General features: G+C 43.1%; 1 protein-coding gene across 3 annotated transcripts in view; it reads right to left on the reverse strand.

The window, feature by feature from the left end:
• Positions 1-560: 560 nt before the first annotated feature.
• Positions 561-24,502, reverse strand: part of LOC115190190 (transcription elongation regulator 1-like protein) — a 198,076-nt gene continuing 174,134 nt past the window's right edge. For 2 of the 3 annotated variants that reach the window (XM_029748677.1, XM_029748676.1), the window contains exons 7-14: positions 16,728-16,816; positions 12,385-12,476; positions 9,537-9,694; positions 6,946-7,030; positions 6,523-6,661; positions 5,570-5,662; positions 3,528-3,646; positions 561-2,095 (exon numbers count right to left, since the gene is read on the reverse strand). In XM_029748677.1, coding sequence (XP_029604537.1) covers positions 1,939-2,095; positions 3,528-3,646; positions 5,570-5,662; positions 6,523-6,661; positions 6,946-7,030; positions 9,537-9,694; positions 12,385-12,476; positions 16,728-16,816 — 932 coding nt within the window. In that variant the 3' untranslated portion in view covers positions 561-1,938. The remainder of the gene's footprint in view (positions 2,096-3,527; positions 3,647-5,569; positions 5,663-6,522; positions 6,662-6,945; positions 7,031-9,536; positions 9,695-12,384; positions 12,477-16,727; positions 16,817-24,502) is intronic. The other variant, XM_029748678.1, reaches the window with a different exon arrangement.

Consider the following 24,502-nt stretch of genomic DNA (forward strand, 5'->3'; position numbering starts at 1 on the left):
TGTACGCCATAATTGAAAATGTTTTGCAGACCCAAAGGTCACCCTGCACTCTGTTTCAGCGAGAGATAAATAAGGTCCTGTCTCTTTATAGAGATAGAGATTTCATTATTGTTTTGCTCAGTGATAATGGCACTAATTGTATTCCTTAATTCACAGCACCGTTAGGATAACCAACGTCTGGCTGCGTCCGTAATGGCACACTATTCACTATACACACTATAATGCACTACTTTTGACCATAAAATATGCATTTTATTGGAAAGCATAAACGTGATAAATCTTGATCCGATTGTGATTGGATCATCTTGATGGGAAAATGACAACCACATGTTAGCACCAGGTATAAACAGGGATAGAGATACACTTCTAGGGTCCATCCTTAGATTATATGTGACATGCATTGTCAATCTTCAAACTCCATTCTACTGTGCCCATCCATGCATATTGTGGTTGTGAAGACGATATGGGATGACTCCAAAATATCCTTTCTTGTTCCTTTCTTGTTCATTTTATTATGAAAGTTATTGTATCATTGAGAAGAAGCCACCTGACCGAAAAGGTCCAATTAGAAGGTTTTAATTAATCAAACTCACAATCCACAAACATTGCATGTTTAATTGAAAAAAATAAATGAGAAAACATAACACACATTTTAAGACACTGTTTTGTACAGTAAACTATATTATCTGTAAATCCAATGTTCAGAACCAAATGAACAGTCCTTTAGAATCTTCACACAACGTCTTCGACCTGTCACACAACGTCTTCGACCTGTTACTACCTATGACTTTCACATTAATGACGGTTTAAATGACAAATAAGCAACTTTAACTTATCCTTTTACATCATAAGAAGAACCCACATCATAATAAACACAACATAATTTTTTAGGGGGGGGAACATTTACAAAATCCATCAATACACAATTACCATCCATTGATTCTCACAGATGCTGTGGAGAATCTTGTTTGAAATAGTTAAAAATACCAATTGCTCTGCAGGATTGTTTTCTGTATATGTACATGATGTCTTTTATAATTGTGCATGGGCTGTGTGATTGTGTACACACATTGATATCTACATACAGGTCATGTGATAACACAAAATAAATACAGAAATAATGCTCGATTCATGTTTGTCACTGTGACTCAAAACATGTGAAATGTTGAATTTCAAAATATACAGTAGCTTCAATATGAAACAGTATTCAATCTCTGAGAGTTATCTGGATTACCTGCTTAGCATGTGGAGCCAAGCCATCTCTGACCCAGCTGACAGTAAATCTGGAGAAGAGTTGGAGTTTGCAAGGCAAATGACTGTCAGCTGCTTTCTCCCATTTTAGACTGATTCCACAGGGATCCTGATAGCTGTTCCTTTGTTTCTTTATATTCCCCATGAAACTGCAGTCTCATTTATCAGACAGCTCTATCCATTCATAGTATTCTGTATTCTGAGAGGCCTATTTCACAGCCTGATGCCTCCCCATACCTCCTCATCTCATCTTCCTCAGCCTCATACCTCTTCTCATCTTCCTCAGCCTCATACCTCTTCTCATCTTCCTCAGCCTCATGCTTCCTCATCTAATCTTCCTCAGCCTCATACTTCCTCATCTCATCTTCCTCATCTCATCTCATCTTCCTCAGCCTCATGCTTCCTCATCTCATCTTCCTCAGCCTCATACCTCTTCTCATCTTCCTCAGCCACATACCTCATCTCATCTTCCTCAGCCTCATGCTTCCTCATCTCATCTTCCTCAGCCTCATACTTCCTCATCTCATCTTCCTCATCTCATCTCATCTTCCTCAACCTCATGCTTCCCCATCTCATCTTCCTCAGCCTCATACCTCCTCAACTCATCTTCCTCAGCCTCATGCTTCCTCATCTCATCTTCCTCAGCCTCATGCTTCCTCATCTCATCTTCCTCAGCCTCATACCTCCTCATCTCATCTTCCTCAGCCTCATGCGGTTCTCTTTATCTCTCTTCTTTAGCGCATTGATGAACTGGTTGAAGAAGAGCTCTTGGTCTTTCTTCTTCAGAACTTGCTTGAAGCGCTGGTCGCGGCCGTACTTATCAGAAAACTCTTTGAAAGTTGACCTGGCAATAGAGAAAAGAAGAGATCATCCTTGAGAAAGGTGTGGGAGGGAGGGATGGAGGGTGGGATGGAGGGAGAGAGGGAGGGATGGATGGTGGGAGGGATGTTGGAATGGAGGGAGGGAGGGATGTTGGAATGGATGGAGAGAGGGAGGGAGGGAGGGATGGATAGAGGGAGGGAGGGAGCGATAGAGGGAGGGAGGGAGGGATGTTGGAATGGATGGAGGGAGGTTTAAATACAGTAAAGACTAGAGCTACTCGGTTTTATAATTTTTTTGTATTGTTAAACAATTGTGGTTTTGAGACACGCAAACATGTATAACTTTAGTTTATCTTTTAGAGAAGCTCTGTAATTGTATTTTTATTTACAAAAAATAAGCCGTTATTAATAAGCAAGAGTTAGGACAAGTTAAAGGAAGCCATAGAATACAGAGAACTCTGTCCACGGGGTTACAGTAGTCATCAGCTAAACAGAAAGGTAGTCAGTTGTAGAAGTGATGTCATGATGAGAACACTATTTGTCATCATCACTGTGGTTGATTAAAGGGGAAAGCTAAATGACAAGCCACAACATGGTGACAACAAGCAATCTTGTTTTTTCTTTTATTAACAAATCCCCTGACCCAGAAGCTTATTTCAGTTTTAAATGATACCGTCTTGAGAAATAAAAATCTCTTTTACTCTTACCCAAAGTCGACACTTTAATATTTTGCTCTTCTTAGACTAACTTTGATCAATATTGTGAATTTAGCGTGGAAGAGGAGGTGTGATGGTGTGGGGGTGCTTTGCTGGTGACACTCTCAGGGATTTATTTAGAATTCAAGGCACACTTAAACAGCATGGCTACCACAACAATATGCAGCGATACGCCATCCCATCTGGTTTGAGCTTAGTGGGTCTATCATTTGTTTTCCAACAGGACAATGACCCAACACACCTCCAGTCTATGTAAGGGTTATTTGACCAAGAAGGAGAGTGATGGATTGCTGCATCAGATGACCTGGCCTCCACAATCACCCAACCTCAACCCAATTGAGATAGTTTGGGATGAGTTGGACCGCAGAGCGAATGAAAAGCAGCCAACAAGTGCTCAGCATATATGGGAACTCCTTCAAGACGGTTGGAAAAGCATTCCAGGTGAAGCTGGTTGAGAGAATGCCAAGAGTGTGCAAAGCTGTCATCAAGTCAAAGGGTGGCTACTTTGAAGAATTTAAAATATAAAATATATTTTGATTTGGTTACTACAGTATACATGATTCCATATGTGTTATTTCAATGTAGAAAATAGTAAAAATAAAGTAAAAATCAACAAGTAGGAGAGTCCAAAACTTTTAGTATGAAGCTATTTTGTATGAAGCTATTATGAAGCTTTGTTGAATAGTTAAATCCCCTACTGTACTTGCAATTCTATTACACAGTTAGCTTCAGGTTTTACCTGGATGTGATTTTCGACTCCTCTAGCAGTTTTCTATACTGGTCTTTTGCTTGCAGCAGTTTGCTCTGTTTCTCCTTGTGTTCTTCCTTCATCCTCACTTTGACAAACTGGTCAAACACCTGGAGATGAGGAACACGGTCACGACTGGCACGAGAAAATGACTTTGAAGATCATTTGCAAGACAAAGACGACGGCTGTATCCTAATCCTCTTTACTGTCGACTTAACTCCTCTCACATTCACTGACAGGAGAAATCAAATCAAACTGTATTGCTCGCATGCACATATTTATCAGATGTTATTGCGGATGTAGTGAAATGCTTGTGTTCCTAGCTCCCAACAGCGCAGTATTAGCTAATAATTCACGACAATACACAGACATCTAAAAGTAAAAGAATGGAATTAAGAAATATATAAACATTAGTACAAGCAATGTCAGAGTCCAGAGTATAAATATACATGTGCAGTATATGTGATGGGATGTATAGACATTATGGACAGTCTGTGGATAGAATATGTAGTATGTCTGAAGAATACTTGGATAGAATACTATAAGTACAGCAGTAGTTGAATAGGATGGACTTGACTAGAATACAGTATATACATATGAAATGGGTAAAACAGTATGTAAACATTATTAAAGTGACCAGTGTCCCATGTCTATGTACTGTACATAGGGCAATGCAGCAGGTAGCCTAGTGGTTAGAGCGTTGGAGTAGTAACCAAAAGGTTGCAAAATCGAATCCCTGAGCTGACAAGGTATCTGTCATTCTGCCCCTGAACAAGGCAGTTAACCCACTGTTCCTAGGCTGTCATTGCCTGACTTGACTAGTTAAATAAAGGTAACCTGACAAAAACCTCAACAATTGATCCAAAAGGTTTTTGTGGAGTTTTACTAACATAATGCTTTCACCAAGGACAGAACACAAATGACAGTAATCATATATTGGGAGCATATCCATTAGGGGGGTGCTGACCTGGCCATACTCGTATTCCTAATCCTATCCATAAATTGACACTTGAAAGTCGGATCGGATTTGCCTAAGTAGATGTTATCAAAACACCTTTCTCCCTGCATGTTTAGAGACCAAACACCTGCAGATTAGGAGCAGCGTGCAGAGGGGTTTGTGTCTGTGTCTTCAACTTACAGACGGCCAACTTAAACGTTCGCTGTCACTCAGTTAGAATGAACATCGGCGGTTCATCTTCTTTCCCTACCCTTGGCTCGCTTGTTAGATATTATGCACATTGATAGCTTGCTAGCTAGCAAATGTCCTCGCCATTGTGATTTATCACAGTAGCAGACAAACAGGAGGTAGCAGCAATCTAAAATGATCAGACCGAAACATGGGAGGAAGAGAAGTGATTGGTTGAAATTATGAAGCGAAGCAGTAGACAGAGAAACACAGCTTCCCTCTATCCAATCAGAACGGCAGGATCAACGTACATCCCACCCTTCTCTTTACAGACAAGCGACCCAGCCAATTGACTTATTTAGACCACATAGCACATTGCACTTGGTTGAAAGATGCGCACTGCCATCCCACATTTAAATTTTTTTTTGGGGGGGGGGATCATGGATAATTACAAAAAATACTGGGATCATAATCGTATCAGGAAAGTTGCCCATTAGTTGTTTGTATTGTCTTACTTGGCGGTACACCCCTAATATCCATGCTGTCTTGTACTTTAAAGGTAAATTGGTCATTTCTGAGTCAACCTCATTCACAATCTGTCAATAATGACCTATTAATCATTACCTATTAATCAATCATTAGTAATTGATTATAGCAAATTATTAACCAATGATGAAAAAAAATAAACCAATCATGACCAATTAACCAATCATGACCAACCGATAAAATAATCGTGACCAATTAATCAATCATGACCTACCGATAAATCAATCATGACCAATTAACCAATCATGACCTACCGATAAATCAATCATGACCAATTAACCAATCATGACCTACCGATAAATCAATCATGACCAATTAATCAAACAAGACCATTTAAAGGAGGACAACTAGCAGAGTTCACCTGTTTCCTCTCCTCTGCAGAGTTTAGCAGAAGATACCGTGGATCAAACACAATCTTGTGCAGTTCTTTCTCCCATGTAGAAAACGCTGAAACCTGAAGAGACGAGAAAACGTATTCAAGAAGACATTCAGTACATGACGTAGGTCTTTCCATCATACATCCAACCTGCTACATGATGTAGGTCTTTCCATCATTCATCCAACCTGTTACATGATGTAGGTCTTTCCATCATTCATCCAACCTGCTACATGATGTAGGTCTTTCCATCATACATCCAACCTGCTACATGATGTAGGTCTTTCCATCATTCATCCAACCTGCTACATGATGTAGGTCTTTCCATCATTCATCCAACCTGCTACATGATGTAGGTCTTTCCATCATTCATCCAACCTGCTACATGATGTAGGTCTTTCCATCATTCATCCAACCTGCTACATGATGTAGGTCTTTCCATCATTCATCCAACCTGCTACATGATGTAGGTCTTTCCATCATTCATCCAACCTGCTACATGATGTAGGTCTTTCCATCATTCATCCAACCTGCTACATGATGTAGGTCTTTCCATCATACATCCAACCTGTTACATGATGTAGGTCTTTCCATCGTTTAGTGTTTTTGCTTCCTTTGCAGTTGCTGGTCCCTGTGTCCCTTGATGATTAGTTGCAATACAGGGATTCGAGGTCCCAATTTGAAAAGTATGGTTTAAATTCATTCTGGAAAACTGTTAGAATTTAGGTCCGTCTCTGTGGCTGCATTTAGACAGGCTTGCCCAAATCTGATATTTTTTTTCACCAATTGGTCTTTTGACCAATCATATCACGTCTGAAAAACATCTGATGTGATTGGTCAAAAGACCAAATAGTGGAAAAAGAATATCAGAATTGGGCTGCCTGTCTAAACTCAGCCTAAGTGCATTTCATTTTGTATTCCGTTCAATATGCCTTTACCCCTCTCTCAAGGAGCATGTCCCTGAAGTGTGTGATGCGTAGTCCTAAGGGTAGAACAGTCCGATTTGGAGGAGTGTCACATGTCTCTGCGCCTGCCCTCTCTCTCAGGTCCTCATTACCATCCGCAGGTTCCTCCAGTCTGAGCAGGACAGAAACATAGAATCAGTTGTAGGATGCATCTCAAATGGAATCCTATTCCCTAAATGGAACCCTATTCCCTATATAGTGATCTACTCTTGACCAGGGCCCATAAGGCTTTGGTCAAAACTAGTGTACTGTACTGTACAGTGGTATTTGTAAAATGTTATTTAATTTTTCATTTAAAAGTACTTCGAAATCAGATTATTATTTTGTAGAGAAGTATCATTGTAATGTTAAACTATGAGTATGGTTAAGATGGGGGGGAAACTTTCTGATACTCACTTGTTCCTCTTGGTTTTTAAATAATGTTCATCTTCATCATCAGCATCATCGTCATCAGCAGATGGAGAGTTAGAACCGTCCTCTGCTGAGATAACGGACACACAGACAGAAGAGTTAGAACCGTCCTCTGCTGAGATAACGGACACACAGACAGAAGAGTTAGAACCATCCTCTGCTGAGATAACGGACACACAGACAGAAAAGTTAGAACCGTCCTCTGCTGAGATAACGGACACACAGACAGGAGAGTTACAACCATCCTCTGCTGAGATAACAGACACACAGACAGAAGAGTTATCCTCTGCTGAGATAACGGACACACAGACAGGAGAGTTAGAACCATCCTCTGCTGAGATAACGGACACACAGACAGAAGAGTTATCCTCTGCTGAGATAACGGACACACAGACAGGAGAGTTAGAGCCATCCTCTGCTGAGATAACGGACACACAGACAGAAGCATAGCAAACATCCTTTTTCAATGGACTCCAACAGACGCATAGTGTAACAAACATCCCTTTTCAATGGACTCTGACTTCATATAATTGGTCATTAAAAACAACTGTGAGAGAATCTATCAGACTAGAGTAGCATTGCTGCTCACCGTCTTATCAGCCATAAGTCAATGTTCAGTTCATGGTGGTTGTCCACATATTTACCAAAGTTAATTTGCCAGACATGCTTTGTTGGAACAGTGTGGTTCAGGTATAAGGTCATCGATACATAATCAGCTGGTAACTGCAATAAGGTTAAATCAATAAAGACAAAGCAACCTCTGGGAAATCTAGTCCGGGGAGATAATATCATCGCTGACAAGATCCAATGTAATTCAATATTTACAGAGCCAGTCACACACAGGACATCCATATTATCTATTCTATTAGAACACAAAAGAGATGGGGTGCATCCCGAATGGGACCCTAATACCTACATAGTTCACTTCTTTGGACCAGGGCCCATAGGGAATGGGGTGCCATTGGACCAGGACCCATAGGGAATAAGGGTGCCATTGGACCAGGGACCATAGGGAATAGGGTGCCATTGGACCAGGGACCATAGGGAATAGGGTGCCATTGGACCAGGGCCCATTGGGAATAGGGTGCCATTGGACCAGGGCCCATAGGGAATAAGGGTGCCATTAAACCAGGGACCATAGGGAATAGGGAATAGGGTGCCATTGGACCAGGGACCATAGGGAATAGGGAATCGCGTGCCATTGGACCAGGGCCCATAGGGAATAGGGTGCCATTAGACCAGGGACCATAGGGAATAAGGGTGCCATTAGACCAGGGCCCATAGGGAATAGGGTGCCATTGGACCAGGGCCCATAGGGAATAAGGGTGCCATTAGACCAGGGACCATAGGGAATAGGGTGCCATTGGACCAGGGCCCTTAGGGAATAGGGTGCCATTGGACCAGGGCCCTTAGGGAATAGGGTGCCATTGGACCAGGGCCCATAGGGAATAAGGGTGCCATTGGACCAGGGCCCATAGGGAATAGGGTCCCATTGGACCAGGGCCCATAGGGAATAGGGTCCCATTGGACCAGGGCCCATAGGGAATAAGGGTGCCATTGGACCAGGGCCCATAGGGAATAGGGTGCCATTGGACCAGGGCCCATAGGGAATAGGGTGCCATTGGACCAGGGCCCATAGGGAATAAGGGTGCCATTGGACCAGGGCCCATAGGGAATAGGGTGCCATTGGACCAGGGCCCATAGGGAATAAGGGTGCCATTGGACCAGGGCCCATAGGGAATAGGGGTGCCATTGGACCAGGGCCCATAGGGAATAAGGGTGCCATTGGACCAGGGCCCATAGGGAATAGGGTGCCATTGGACCAGGGCCCATAGGGAATAGGGTGCCATTGGACCAGGGCTCATAGGGAATAAGGGTGCCATTGGACCAGGGCCCATAGGGAATAGGGGCCCTTTGGACCAGGGCCCATAGGGAATAGGGTCCCATTGGACCAGGGCCCATAGGGAATAAGGGTGCCATTGGACCAGGGCCCATAGGGAATAGGGTGCCATTGGACCAGGGCCCATAGGGAATAAGGGTGCCATTGGACCAGGGACCATAGGGAATAGGGTGCCATTGGACCAGGGCCCATAAGGAATAAGGGTGCCATTAAACCAGGGACCATAGGGAATAGGGTGCCATTGGACCAGGGCCCATAGGGAATAAGGGTGCCATTAAACCAGGGACCATAGGGAATAGGGTGCCATTGGACCAGGGCCCATAGGGAATAGGGTGCCATTGGGAATGCAACCATGAGATGGTTTCACATCCTAAAGGTTCCACGTTCCATTCGTGATCATCTCCTTCAATGAATCCAGACATCATGATCCTCTGGTGGTCTGGGATCGACAGGCAATGGAACTGACACACTGTATATAGGATCTAGTATATCAGGCCATTTTATTGGCCTCCGTATTAACAGATCATTAAAAACATGTTTTGATAATGAGCTTTTCAGTTCCATCTGAAGCCACGGCCTGGTAAATACCCGCTTTAACATTAAGAAGAGTTGTAACTAGGCCAACTAAACGGAGGGATGAAGACAAGCCAATGGGGAAGAATTACCACAAACTTACTGGACAAAGAATCCTTTTTGCGTTTATGTGGAGGATCTTCTATAATCCTGTTGAGATCCTCTCCACGGTCCTTCAGATCTACTGGCTGATCCCAAACAGAGAGTTGTATCGTTGGGTTGAAGAAAAATACTCTGTCGTCCCCCGTCCACACCACACACCTGAGGAGAAATGATCATATTAATGTAACAATGAGAGTTGAATTAGTAATGCCTGACCAGTGGTGGTGTGTGTCAACACAAGATAATTGAGATGGTGTTTGCCTGTCAAGAATAAATGTGTGTTTTGTAGACTAGAGAGCCAGTATGCTGCCTCTGTCAGGTCTTAACTTTCCTTAAAGTTGATGCTCCACTCTCTGAACCCTTCAAACGGCACACTGCAACAATAATAATAACATTCTAAACACACATCTGGGGAGAAGGCAGGCAGAACCAGAAGTATTCCATGAAATGATAAACACAGAACCAGAAGGGGCCTACCCGCTGGACCTACCCGCTGGACCTACCAGCTGGACCTACCCGCTGGACCTACCCGCTGGGGCTACCCGCTGGACCTACCCGCTGGACCTACCCGCTGGACCTACCCGCTGGACCTACCCGCTGGGGCTACCCGCTGGACCTACCAGCTGGGGCTACCCGCTGGACCTACCCGCTGGGGCTACCTGCTGGGGCTACCCGCTGGGGCTACCCGCTGGACCTACCCGCTGGGGCTACCTGCTGGGGCTACCAGCTGGACCTACCAGCTGGGGCTACCCGCTGGACCTACCCGCTGGGGCTACCCGCTGGGGCTACCCACTGGACCTACCCGCTGGGGCTACCCGCTGGGGCTACCCGCTGGGGCTACCCACTGGGGCTACCCGCTGGGGCTACCTGCTGGGGCTACCTGCTGGGGCTATCCGCTGGGGCTACCCGCTGGACCTACCCGCTGGGGCTACCCGCTGGGGCTACCTGCTGGACCTACCCGCTGGGGCTACCCGCTGGACCTACCCGCTGGACCTACCCGCTGTACCTACCCGCTGGACCTACCCGCTGGACCTACCCGCTGGACCTACCCGCTGGGGCTACCCGCTGGGGCTACCCACTGGGGCTACCCACTGGACCTACCCGCTGGACCTACCCGCTGGACCTACCCGCCGGGGCTACCCGCTGGGGCTACCCGCTGGACCTACCCGCTGGACCTACCCGCTGGGGCTACCCGCTGGGGCTACCCGCTGGACCTACCCGCTGGGGCTACCCGCTGGACCTACCCGCTGGGGCTACCCGCTGGACCTACCCGCTGGGGCTACCCGCTGGGGCTACCCGCTGGGGCTACACACTGGGGCTACACACTGGACCTACCCGCTGGGGCTACACACTGGGGCTACCCGCTGGGGCTACCTGTTGGGGCTACCCGCTGGGGCTACCTGCTGGGGCAACCTGTTGGGGCTACACACTGGGGCTACCCACTGGGGCTACACACTGGGGCTACCTGCTGGGGCTACCCATAAGAACATGTACGAACGCACTACTGTAAGTCACTTTGAATAAAATTGTCTTTGAAATGGCATATATGATTATATACTGTATATTATACAGGTCCATAATGTAAATAAGAAATATGTTGATGAATATATGCTCTATGTAGTAATAGGAATATAACCACTGTAGTTATCTGTCACTTAGTCTGACATGACATGTTATAGAAAGTGCTAGAATCTAATAGTTGATGTATTTTCAGTTGATGGTTTCGGGGGAAAATTTGTTCCTGTTGTCGTGTATCACTTCAGAGCTCTTCCTCCTTAAGACGTTATGTATTTAAAGCCACAGGAGTATTAACAGCTGCTAGTCTATGAATCCCTGGAATAATTCAATATGTCTTCACGCTCAACCATATCAAATGAATTGTGAAGCTTTACTTCCTCATATTATCCGGTTGTGAGCTGTCCCGTTATATGAGATCCTATTTCATTGGTATGGCTAGCTATCTCTCAGCCAGGAGATGATAGTCACAGAGCAGAAAGGTGTTGGAATATCTGGATAATACGTCACGATGAATCTCTCATGAGACTTTTCAATATTAGAATCATCAAACAAAATAGGTTGGATTCGATTTGTTTACCAAATCTCTTCTTTTTCCCTACAATTTGCTTTGTTAAAAAAAAAAAGGATTTTGATATTTTAACCCAATTGTTACATAATAAAAGCTGCTGAAAGGTTAAGACGTACGGGTTATGGTTTATTAAAAACGAACATGCCGTTTAGGTGCTGGGCTGAGAAAGTGTTGTAAATTACAGGTTTCATGTAGTGCCTTTAAAGTCTACTCTCATCATCAACACACGCTGACAGATCAAAAGGCTATTACATGTGGAGAACAACAAAACAAGTCCATTTCAAAAAACAGATTGCACTACTCTGCAGACAGATATGGCAGGGTTTTATTGTACTATTGTCCCCGATACGAGCTGTTCATTGTCGGGACAGAAATGCTTTTCTATCAAAGGTTTGCCACGGTGTGTTTTTTCTGTCGTTTTGAAAATTGTTTTTACATACTGCGAGCGATTATTCCACACGGTATGAAGACCGTGATTACAGCACTTTCCTGAGACTTTCAAGAAATATGAGATCAGAAATAACAACCAGATATAAAATATGGTTTTCAAGAACAAGTGAAGAAAGTAGAGACATGATTCCACTTTAACATTATAGCAGATAATGTTTTATGAACTTTAGCCAAACGTCTTTTTCATGGTTGGTGTCATGGATGACTGGAATGGGACAGATTCTTAAAGAGCTGAAATGTTCTGACATGTTTATTCAAACATTGACCAATCCTGGCAAGAGAAATGTCATAATATTGTGTAAAGGAACGTTACCATGGAGATCCGGGAACAGGGGTGGAAGCTACAGGACGCTTGTCTTTAGGGTCAACGTCCTCCTCCTCCATAGGGACCTCTACCATCTCCTGCTACAACACACACACACACACACAGAGAAACACACACACACACACACACACACACACACACACACACACACACACACACACACACACACACACACACACACACACACACACACACACACACACACACACAGAGAAACACACACACACAGAGAAACACACACACACACACACACACACACACACACATAGGTCAGAAGGCAGGATTAATACTTGATTTGCCCCTGTCTGCTATTCAGCTCTGTCTGCTATCTGTCTCTGTCTGCTATCTGTCTCTGCTCTGTCTGCTATCGGTCTCTGTCTATTAACTGTCTCGGCCTGCTATCTGTCTTTGTCTGCTATCTGTCTTTGTCTGCTATCTGTCTTTGTCTGCTATCTGTCTCTGTCTGCTCTCTGTCTCTGTCTGCTATCTGTCTATGACTCTGTCTGCTATCTGTCTATGACTCTGTCTGCTATCTGTCTTTGTCTGCTATCTGTCTCTATCTGCTCTCTGTATCTGTCTGCTATCTGTCTCTGTCTCTGTCTGCTATCTGTCTTTGTCTCTGTCTGCTATCGGACTCTGTCTATTAACTGTCTCGACCTGCTATCTGTCTCTGTCTGCTATCGGTCTCTGTCTATTAACTGTCTCGACCTGCTATCTGTCTCTGTCTGCTATCTGTCTTTGTCTGCTATCTGTCTCTGTCTGCTCTCTGTATCTGTCTGCTATCTGTCTCTTTCTCTGTCTGCTATCTGTCTTTGTTTCTGTCTGCTATCGGTCTCTGTCTATTAACTGTCTCGACCTGCTATCTGTCTCTGTCTGCTATCTGTCTCTGTCTGCTATCTGTCTTTGTCTGCTATCTGTCTCTGTCTGCTATCTGTCTCTGTCTGCTCTCTGTCTCTGTCTGCTATCTGTCTATGACTCTGTCTGCTATCTGACTCTGTCTGCTATCTTATCCTGTCTGCTATCTGTCTTTGTCTGCTATCTGTCTCTGTCTTTGTCTGCTATCTGTCTATGTCTCTGTCTGATATATATCTCTGTCTGCTATCTTCCTTTGTCTGCTATCTGTCTCTGTTTCTGTCTGCTATCTCTCCCTGTCTGCTATCTCTTTTTCTCTGTCTGCTATCTGTCTTTGTCTCTGTCTGCTATCGGTCTCTGTCTATTAACTGTCTCGGCCTGCTATCTGTCTCTGTCTGCTATCTGTCTCTGTCTGCTATCTGTCTCTTTTTCTGTCTGCTACCTGTCTCTGTTTCTGTCTGCTATCTGTCTCTGTTTCTGTCTGCTATCTGTTTCTGTCTGCTATCGGTCTCTGCCTCTGTCTGCTATATGTCTCTGTCTCTGTCTGCTATCTGTCTCTGTCTGCTATCGGTCTCTGTCTGTTATCGGTCTCTGTCTCTGTCTGCTATCTGTCTTTGTCTCTGTCTGCTATCGGTCTCTGTCTATTAACTTTCTCGGCCTGCTATCTGTCTCTGTTTGCTATCTGTTTCTGTCTGCTATCTGTCTCTGTCTCTGTCTGCTATCTGTCTATATCTCTGTCTGCTATCTCTTTCTGTCTGCTATCTGTTTCTGTCTGCTATCTGTCTCTGCCTCTGTCTGCTATCTGTCTATATCTCTGTCTGCTATCTGTCTATATATCTCTGTCTGCTATCTGTCTATATCTCTGTCTGCTATCTGTCTATACCTCTGTCTGCTATCTGTGCATCCAAAATTGAGATGTTGGAATAACAGAATAACCTGAAATCAAATTGGTCTGACTTCAGCCTGTAGATATAGAGGCTGCATCCCAAATGGCACCCTATTCCCTACATAGTACACTACTTTGATCAGAGCCCTATGGGCCCTATGGGCCTTAGACAATAGTAGTGCACTAGATAGGGAATAGGGTGTGATTTGGGACCCAGTCAGAGCTGCAGTGGAAATGGTGGTGCATATCCCTGTATCTATTTTGGATTCGGACAACAAATTGATTGAGAAAGTGTTCATAGTGAATGGTACAATGAGCCCACTGAACACATGGTAGGATCGGTCTGTGTTATAATAGATATTGAATTACATTAATGTACTGTGATGATTGCATGTCTCAAACCTCTGTCTGGCCTGAGATGTGGGGGGGTTGGGATTTTGGAGGAGATTAAGTGTTTTCGAAAATCTCATTAAGAAGTGAATTGCATAGTTTGCAGCAATGTAGTATGACAACAATGTCAACAACATGGAAAAATCTACACAAGCTAAATAGTAAAACTGCAGCGGTGGAAGGAAAATGTTCTGGGTGATTTAAAGCATGCAAACGCAATCCTTTCTAGTTTATAACACAGTGTGTCTTTAAACATCCATTTTTGTTTATTCATACTGAGATCTAGTGGAGGAAAATGAGCATTAAATTAATTTCACTTCTATTGGGGTTTTTTATCCTGGGTTAATACTGAAATAAACAGTATTGATTATAGTGTGACAAATGCTTTACCCTTGTAATGTCCACAACACCGTCACAGATACAGCCAGAGCCATTCAATTACGAAGGCAATGCATGACCAACCCCTTAGATTACTGAACCCCTTCACAGAAGGGGAGACGATTCGTCCCAAATGGCACCCTATTCCCCTATGTAATGCACTACTTTTGACCAGAGCCCAGGTCAAAGGTAGTGCACTATAAAGGGAATAGGAAGCCATTTGGGACCAATAAAGAGGCTGATGTGCAGAGAACAGCAGCAGCCGAGACTGTAGACGGACCGCCCCACAGCATTCATTCTCATTTTAATGATTTACACATCCTCTCCTTCTGGGGGAGTTTTACTAATTAATACGGCTGGGAGGGTTTTGCAAACAATTACCAGTGGAGGACTTAAATTGACCTCTCTTCCTATCAGAGCCAAGATGAAGCAGTGGTATTTGGACCCTAAATCTTACCGACTCTGTTCTGGTGGCCTTTCCAACATCTAATTTGGCGAGCAGGAAGAAGTTTTATGCTGGCAGGTAGAGTGAACAAAGCAGCATGAACCAAAATCTTCCAAACAGGAAGAACCAACCTCTTATCTCAGCACCCAGAAGCAAATGAGCTACTCAGCTGTGACGAGAGACTTCTCATTATCAGTGGTGGAAAAAAAGTACCCAATTGTCATACTTGAGTAAAAGTATAGATACCTTAATAGAAAATGACTCAAGTAAAAGTGAAAGTCACCCGGTAAAATCCTACTTGAGTAAACGTATTTGGTTTTAAATATACTTAAAAGTAAATGTAATTGCTAATATATACTTAAGTATGGTAAGGTAAAAGTAAAAATCAAAAAAGTATAAATCATTTCAAATTCCTTATATTAAGCAAACCAGACGGCACCATTTTCTTGTTTTGTTTAATTTACGGATAGCCAGGGGCACACTCAGACATCATTTACAAAGGAAGCATGTGTGTTTAGTGAGTCCACCAGATCAGAGGAAGTAGGGATGACCAGGGATGTTCTCTGTTTAGTGAGTCCACCAGATCAGAGGCAGTAGGGATGACCAGGGATGTTCTCTGTTTAGTGAGTCCACCAGATTAGAGGCAGTAGGGATGACCAGGGATGTTCTCTGTTTAGTGAGTCCTCCAGATCAGAGGCAGTAGGGATGACCAGGGATGTTCTCTGTTTAGTCAGTCTGCCAGATCAGAGGCTGTAGGGATGACCAGGGATGTTCTCTGTTTAGTGAGTCCTCCAGATCAGAGGCAGTAGGGATGACCAGGGATGTTCTCTTGATAAGTGCGTGAATTAGACAATTTTTCTTGTCCTGCTAAGCATTCAAAATGTAACGAGTACTTTTGAGTGTCAGGGAAAATGTATGGAGTAAAACATACTTTGTTGTCTTTAGGAATGTAGTGGAGTAAAAGTGAAAGTTGTCAAAAATATAAATAGTAAAGTAAATTACAGATACCCCAAAACAACTACTTAAGTAGTACTTTCAAGTATTTTTACTAAAGTACTTTATACCACTGCTCATCATCTGACATGGATTATCAAAGTAAAACTCTTCCTCTGTTTCATCGGATCCATTTGGCATGACTCACTACGGCATACAGGACTAAAACCTTGATTTCAGCTGCTGTGCTTGGATATGGCCTAGATTTGGTAGATGTAGTTATGCCACAGCTTCAGTGTAAGTTAATGAACATTGTACGTCCCAAATGAAATGAAATATTTCCCTATATAGTGCACTACTTTTGACCTGGGCCCATAGTGCTCTGGTTAAAAGTAGTGCACTACATAGGGAATAGGGTGCTGTTTGAGCTCTAACATCACCACCTACCTCTGTATGTTTCTCCTGGGTTGTCTTCTGCTCTGTATGCAGCAGCAACGTTGCAGCGCATGACGCTCTTCTCCTGGCCAAACGCTTATCTGCAAGAGTAAAGAGAGACAGCAAATTAGCTTGTGGACTGGGTTTTCTGTTGTTGTTGTTGTTGTTGGTATAATATGATGATAAAATTGCAAATATATCTCAATGGAATTTGCAGCTGAGTAATCAACTCAAAGTATATGCTCAGGAGCCACATCACCTCAAATCAAATGTTATTGGTCATATGCGCCGAATACAACCCAAATACAACAGGTGTAGACCTTACAGTGAAATGCTTACTTACGAGCTCCTAACCGACAGCGCAGTTAAAAAAAAAATACAGATAAGAACAAGAGATAAAAGTAACAAGCAATAAAGAGGAGCAGTAAAATATAACAATATATATGGGGGGAGGGGGGGTGCCGGTACAGAGTCAATGTGCGGGGGCACCGGTTAGCTGAGGTACATCACATCAACCTAGTTGTGGATGACTTGTCCTGTCCTCCCAGGCAGGTCTTTACAGCTGGAGGTTGAGAGGAGTGCAGAACACAAGAAGATCAAGCAGACAGACGGACTCACGTACTGGATGATGATGATGGTGATGATGATGGTGATGGTGGTGATGATAGTGATGATGGTGATGATGATGGTGGTGATGATGGTGATGACGGTGATGGTTATGATGATGATGGTGATGTTATGATGGTGATGATGATGGTGATGATGGTGGTGATGATGATGATGATGGTGATGGTTATGATGGTGGTGATGATGGTGATGATGGTGATGTTGATGATGGTGGTGGTGATGATGATGGTGATGATGATGGTGATGATGATGGTGATGATGGTGATGATTATCGTGGTGATGATGATGGTGATGGTGATGATGATGGTGATGAGGATGGTGATGATGGTGATGATGATGGTGATGATGATGATGGGGATGATGGTGGTGATGATTATGGTGGTGATGATGATGGTGATGATGGTGATGGTGATGATGATGGTGATGAGGATGGTGATGATGATGCTGATGATGATGGTGATGATGGTGATGATGATGATTATGGTGATGATGATGATGATGGTGATGATGGTGATGATGGTGGTGGTGATGGTGATGATGGTGATGATGATGGTGATGATGATGGTGATGATGGTGAGGATGGTGATGATGATGGTGATGATGATGGTGATGATGGTGGTGATGATGATGATGATGATGATGATGATAATGGTGATGATGATGATGGTGATGATGATGATGATGATGATAATGGTGATGATTATGGTGATGATGGTGAGGATGGTGATGATGATGGTGATGATGGTGATGATGGTGATGATGATGGTGATGATGATGATGATGGTGATGATGATGGTGATGATGATGATGGTGATGATGGTGATGATGATGGTGATGATGATGGTGATGGTGATGATGGTGATGATGATGGTGATGGTGATGGTGATGGTGATGATGGTGATGATGGTGATGATGGTGATGAATGGAGACAACAGTTAGTGGAGTAGCGGCCGAAGATTATTCAGACATTCTACATTACTGTCTGTGTCAAATGTTCTACATTACTGTCTGTGTCAAATGTTCTACATTACTGTCTGTGTCAAATGTTCTACATTACTGTCTGTGTCAAATGTTTTACATTACTGTCTGTGTCAAATGTTCTACATTACTGTCTGTGTCAAATGTTCTACATTACTGTCTGTGTCAAATGTTCTACATTACTGTCTGTGTCAAATGTTCTACATTACTGTCTGTGTCAAATGTTCTACATTACTGTCTGTGTCAAATGTTCTACATTACTGTCTGTGTCAAATGTTCTACATTACTGTCTGTGTCAAATGTTTTACATTACTGTCTGTGTCAAATGTTCTACATTACTGTCTGTGTCAAATGTTCTACATTACTGTCTGTGTCAAATGTTTTACATTACTGTCTGTGTCAAATGTTCTACATTACTGTCTGTGTCAAATGTTTTACATTACTGTCTGTGTCAAATGTTTTACATTACTGTCTGTGTCAAATGTTCTACATTACTGTCTGTGTCAAATGTTCTACATTACTGTCTGTGTCAAATGTTCTACATTACTGTCTGTGTCAAATGTTTTACATTACTGTCTGTGTCAAATGTTCTACATTACTGTCTGTGTCAAATGTTCTACATTACTGTCTGTGTCAAATGTTCTACATTACTGTCTGTGTCAAATGTTTTACATTACTGTCTGTGTCAAATGTTTTACATTACTGTCTGTGTCAAATGTTCTACATTACTGTCTGTGTCAAATGTTTTACATTACTGTCTGTGTCAAATGTTTTACATTACTGTCTGTGTCAACGCTTTCATTTTAAACCCTTCAGGTTCCATGCTACCCCCCCCCCCCCCCACACACACACACACACACACACACACACACACACACACACACACACACTCACACACACACACACACACACACACACACACACACACACACACACACACACACACACACACACACAGAGACACACACACACATACTCTCTTTGTTGGAATAATGGTAGCATTTTTATCTTGTGGAAAATTACCAGGTGGAAAATGTTGCAATTATACAAATTACTTCTTCATCTTTTGGGGATTCAATACAAAATGCACAACCAGGCTGAGTTTGGTACCAAGTTAGTAACCAATTATAGGAGTATATGTCTATTACTAAATAGCAGACGAATACCTGTGAAAACTATCAAGTCAAGTGCCTCTGAAATATAACTGTAGCTGTAACTATTTAATACCAACAAAAGCTTTACTGCCTCTGCCTTAGAGTACAGTCGTGGCCAAAAGTTTTGAGAATGACACAAATATTAATTTCCACAAAGTTTGCTGCTTCAGTGTCTTTAGATATTTTTGTCAGATGTTACTATGGAATACTGAAGTATAATTACAAGCATTTCATAAGTGTCAAAGGCTTTTATTGACAATTACATGAAGTTGATGCAAAGAGTCAGTATTTGCAGTGTTGACCCTTCTTTTTCAAGACCTCTGCAATCCGCCCTGGCATGCTGCCAATTAACTTCTGGGCCACATCCTGACTGATGGCAGCCCATTCTTGCATAATCAATGCTTGGAGTTTGTCAGAATGTGTGGGTTTTTGTTTTTTCACCCACCTCTTGAGGATTGACCACAAGTTCTCAATGGGATTAAGGTCTGGGGAGTTTCCTGGCCATGGACCCAAAATATCGATGTTTTGTTCCCTGAGCCACTTAGTTCCCGACCCACTTTTGCCTTATGGCAAGGTGCTCCATCATGCTGGAAAAGGCTTTGTTCATCACCAAACTGTTCCAGGATGGTTGGGAGAAGTTGCTCTCGGAGGATGTGTTGGTACCACACACACACAACATTGTGAGTGAGCCCACTCCCTTGGCTGAGAAGCAACCCCACACATGAATGGTCTCAGGATGCTTTACTGTTGGCATGACACAGGACTGATGGTAGCGCTCACCTTGTCTTCTCCAGACAAGCTTTTTTCTGGATGCCCCAAACAATCGGAAAGGGGATTCATTAGAGAAAATGACTTTACCCCAGTCCTCAGCAGTCCAATCCCTGTACCTTTTGCAGAATATCAGTCTGTCCCTGATGTTTTTCCTGGAAAGAAGTGGCTTCTTTGCTGCCCTTCTTGACAGCAGGCCATCCTCCAAAAGTCTTTGCCTCACTGTGCGTGCAGATGCACTGACACCTGCCTGCTGCCATTCCTGAGCAAGCTCTGTACTGGTGGTGCCCCGATCCCGCAGCTGAATCAACTTTAGGAGACGGTCCTGGCGCTTGCTGGACTTTCTTGGGAGCCCTGAAGCCTTCTTCATAACAATTGAACCGCTCTCCTTGAAGTTCTTGATGATCCAATAAATGGTTGATTTAGGTGCAATCTTACTGGCAGCAATATCCTTGCCTGTGAAGCCCTTTTTGTGCAAAGCAATGATGACGGCACGTGTTTCCATGCAGGTAACCATGGTTGACAGAGGAAGGACAATGATTCCAAGCACCACCTTCCTTTTGAAGCACACCTGTGTTAACGAGAGAATCACTGACATGATATCAGCTGGTCCTTTTGTGGCAGGGCTGAAATGCAGTGGAAATGTTTTGGCGGATTCAGTTCATTTGCATGGCAAAAAGGGGCTTTGCAATTAATTGTAATTCATGTGATCACTCTTCATAACATTCTGGAGTATATGCAAATTGCCATCATACAAACTGAGGCAGCAGACTTTTTGAAAATGTATATTTGTGTCATTCTCAAAACTTTTGGGCACGACTGTACATTGTTAAGCTGATGTTAGTATCTTCCACATTCCTTTCAGGGATACAGCGGTAATGTTGAACTGATGTTCATATCTTCCACATTCCTTTCAGGGACACAGCGGTAATGTTGAACTGATGTTAGTATCTTCTACATTCCTTTCAGGGATACAGCGGTAATGTTGAACTGATGTTAGAATCTTCCACATTCCTTTCAGGGATACAGCGGTAATGTTGAACTGATGTTAGTATCTTCTACATTCCTTTCAGGGATACAGCGGTAATGTTCAACTGATGTTAATATCTGCCACATTCCTTTCAGGGATACAGCGATAATGTTGAACTGATGTTAGAATCTTCTACATTCCTTTCAGGGATACAGCGGTAATGTTGACTGATGTTAATATCTTCTACATTCCTTTCAGGGATACAGCGGTAATGTTGAACTGATGTTCATATCTTCCAGATTCCTTTCAGGGATACAGCGGTAATGTTGAACTGATGTTAGAATCTTCCACATTCCTTTCAGGGATACAGCGGTAATGTTGAACTGATGTTAATATCTTACACAGATATGTTATTGAATGTACTGCAGCTGGGACATAACAAATCAGGGATATTTATTGCAGCCTGATGGCGGTGTGAATATTGATGGAGCACAATAGCAAAATCAATACCAGTTCTCTGCAATCTAATTAGGAGTCGCGCATACACACACACACACACACACACACACACACACACACACACACACACACACACACACACACAGAGAGGAGAGCTATAATGAAGGAAAATACACAATGGGTAGTCTAAAAGGTGAACAAATTGGATTCTGCCACTACTCGTGTTCCAGTTGTGTCAATATTTACTAAACACTAAACATAGTAAGGAATGAGACTAACAAATGAATATGCAGTATAGAGTTATCTATAGTACGAGCATAGAGATATGCAGTTAAGAGTGATCTATAGTACGAGCATTGATATATGCAGTATAGAGTTATCTATAGTACGAGCATAGATATATGCAGTATAGAGTTATCTATAGTATGAGCATAGATATATGCAGTATAGAGTTATCTATAGTACGAGCATAGATATATGCAGTATAGAGTTATCTATAGTTCGAGCACAGATATATGCAGTATAGAGTTATCTATAGTACGAGCATAGAGATATGCAGCTTAGAGTGATCTATAGTATGAGCATAGAGATATGTAGTTTAGAGTGATCTATAGTACGAGCATAGATGTTTGCAGTATAGAGTGATCTATCGTACGAGCATAGATATATGCAGTATAGAGTGATCTATAGTACGAGCATAGAGATATGCAGTTTAGAGTTATCTATAGTACGAGCATAGAGATATGCAGTTTAGAGTGATCTATAGTACGAGCATAGAGATATGCAGTTTAGAGTGATCTATCGTACGAGCATAGATATATGCAGTATAGAGTGATCTATAGTACGAGCATAGAGATATGCAACATAAGGATGTCTATGGTAAGAGCATAGAGGTATACACTGTTCCTAATATTGAGTTGCACCCCCTTTTGCCTTCAGAACTGCTTCAATTCATCGGCGCATGGACTCTACAAGACTCTCGAAAGCATTCCACAGGGATGTTGGCCCGTGATGACTCCAATGCTTCCCTCAGTTGTGTCAAGTTGGCTGGATCAAATCAAATCAAATGTTATTAGTCACATGCGAATACCTTACAGTGAAATGCTTACTTACGAGCCCCTAACCAACAACGCAGTAAAAAAAAACATAAGAATAAGAACTAAAAGTAACAAATAATTAAAGAGCAGCAGTATAATAACAATAGAGAGGCTATATACAGGGGGTACTGGTACAGAGTCAATGTGGAGGCTATATACAGGGGGTACTGGTACAGAGTCAATGTGGAGACTATATACAGGGGGTACAGGTACAGAGTCAATGTGGAGACTATATACAGGGGGTACTGGTACAGAGTCAATGTGGAGACTATATACAGGGGGTACTGGTACAGAGTCAATGTGGAGACTATATACAGGGGGTACCGGTACAGAGTCAATGTGCGGGGGCACCGGTTAGTCGAGGTAATTGAGGTAATATGTACATGTAGGTAGAGTTATTAAAGTGACTATGCAGAGATGATAACAACAGAGAGTAGCAGCGGTGTAAAAGGGGGGGGGGGCAATGCAAATAGTCTGGGTAGCCATTTGATTATATGTTCAGGAGTCTTATGGCTTGGGGGTAGAAGCTGTTTAGAAGCCTTCTTGGACCTAGACTTGGTGCTCCGGTACCGCTTGCTGTGCGGTAGCAGAGAGAACAGTCTATGACTAGGGTGGCTGGAGTCTTTTAGGGCCTTCCTCTGACACCGCCTGGTAGAGGCGGGTAGAGACTCCAGCCACCCTAGTGTCCTTTGGGTGGTGGCATGTCTTTTGAGTGTGAAAAACCCAGCAGCGTTGTAGTTCTTGACACACTCAAACCAGCGGAGGCTGCTGAAGGGAGGACGGCTCCGAATAATGGCTTGAACGGTTCAAATGAAATGGCATCAAACACATAGAAACCATGTGTTGGATATCATTCCACCAATTCCGCTCCAGCCATTACCATGAGCCCGTCCTCCGCAATTAAGGTTCCACCAACCTCCTGTGACTCAAACCCGGTGTGCCTGGAACCTACTACCGTACCCCATTCAAAGGCACTTAAATATTTGTTCTTGCCCATTCACCCTCTGAATGGCACACATACACAATCTGTCTCAATTGTCTCAAGGTGTAAAAATCCTTCTTTAACCTGTCTCCTCCCTTTCATCTACACTGATTGGAAGTGGATTTGACATCAATAAGTGACATCGAATAAGGGATTATAGCGTTCACCTGGATTCACCTGGTCAGTCTGTGTCATAGAAAGAGTGTATAACGTTAGGGTCTCTTCAAAAATACAAATGCTCCCTCATCTCAGCTTGGTAGGAAACAAAACCCTAGTTTCCCGTCTGAGACGGGTAATTCTCCTGTGGCTTTCAGAAGGCAGTCAAGTGAAGCTGACATCAAGATGAAGAGAGATGACAAGAGGAAGACTGGGAAATATTAAAGATATTGGCACCAAAATATGCTTCCATGAGTCCTTCCTTTCTTCCGTGAACTAGGAGTTGTTGTTGTTGTGTGTGTGTGTGTGTGTGTGTGTGTGTGTGTGTGTGTGTGTGTGTGTGTGTGTGTGTGTGTGTGTGTGTGTGTGTGTGTGTATGGAAAATAAAATGTGTGTTTCAGCACTTTCCACTTGCTCAAACATGTTAAAATGTTAAAATGTTGCACTCAACGATTGTAGATGATGAACAAACAGATGTAATAATGTATACTGAGATGATCTGATACCTTACTAGTCTGAGACACAACACACACAACCTATTTCTACAGTACTCATGGGAGATGTATGTACTCATGGGAGATATGTTTATTTGACTG

This window comes from Salmo trutta, unplaced genomic scaffold (assembly GCF_901001165.1).
Source record: "Salmo trutta unplaced genomic scaffold, fSalTru1.1, whole genome shotgun sequence".
NCBI classification, from domain to species: Eukaryota; Metazoa; Chordata; class Actinopteri; order Salmoniformes; family Salmonidae; genus Salmo; species Salmo trutta.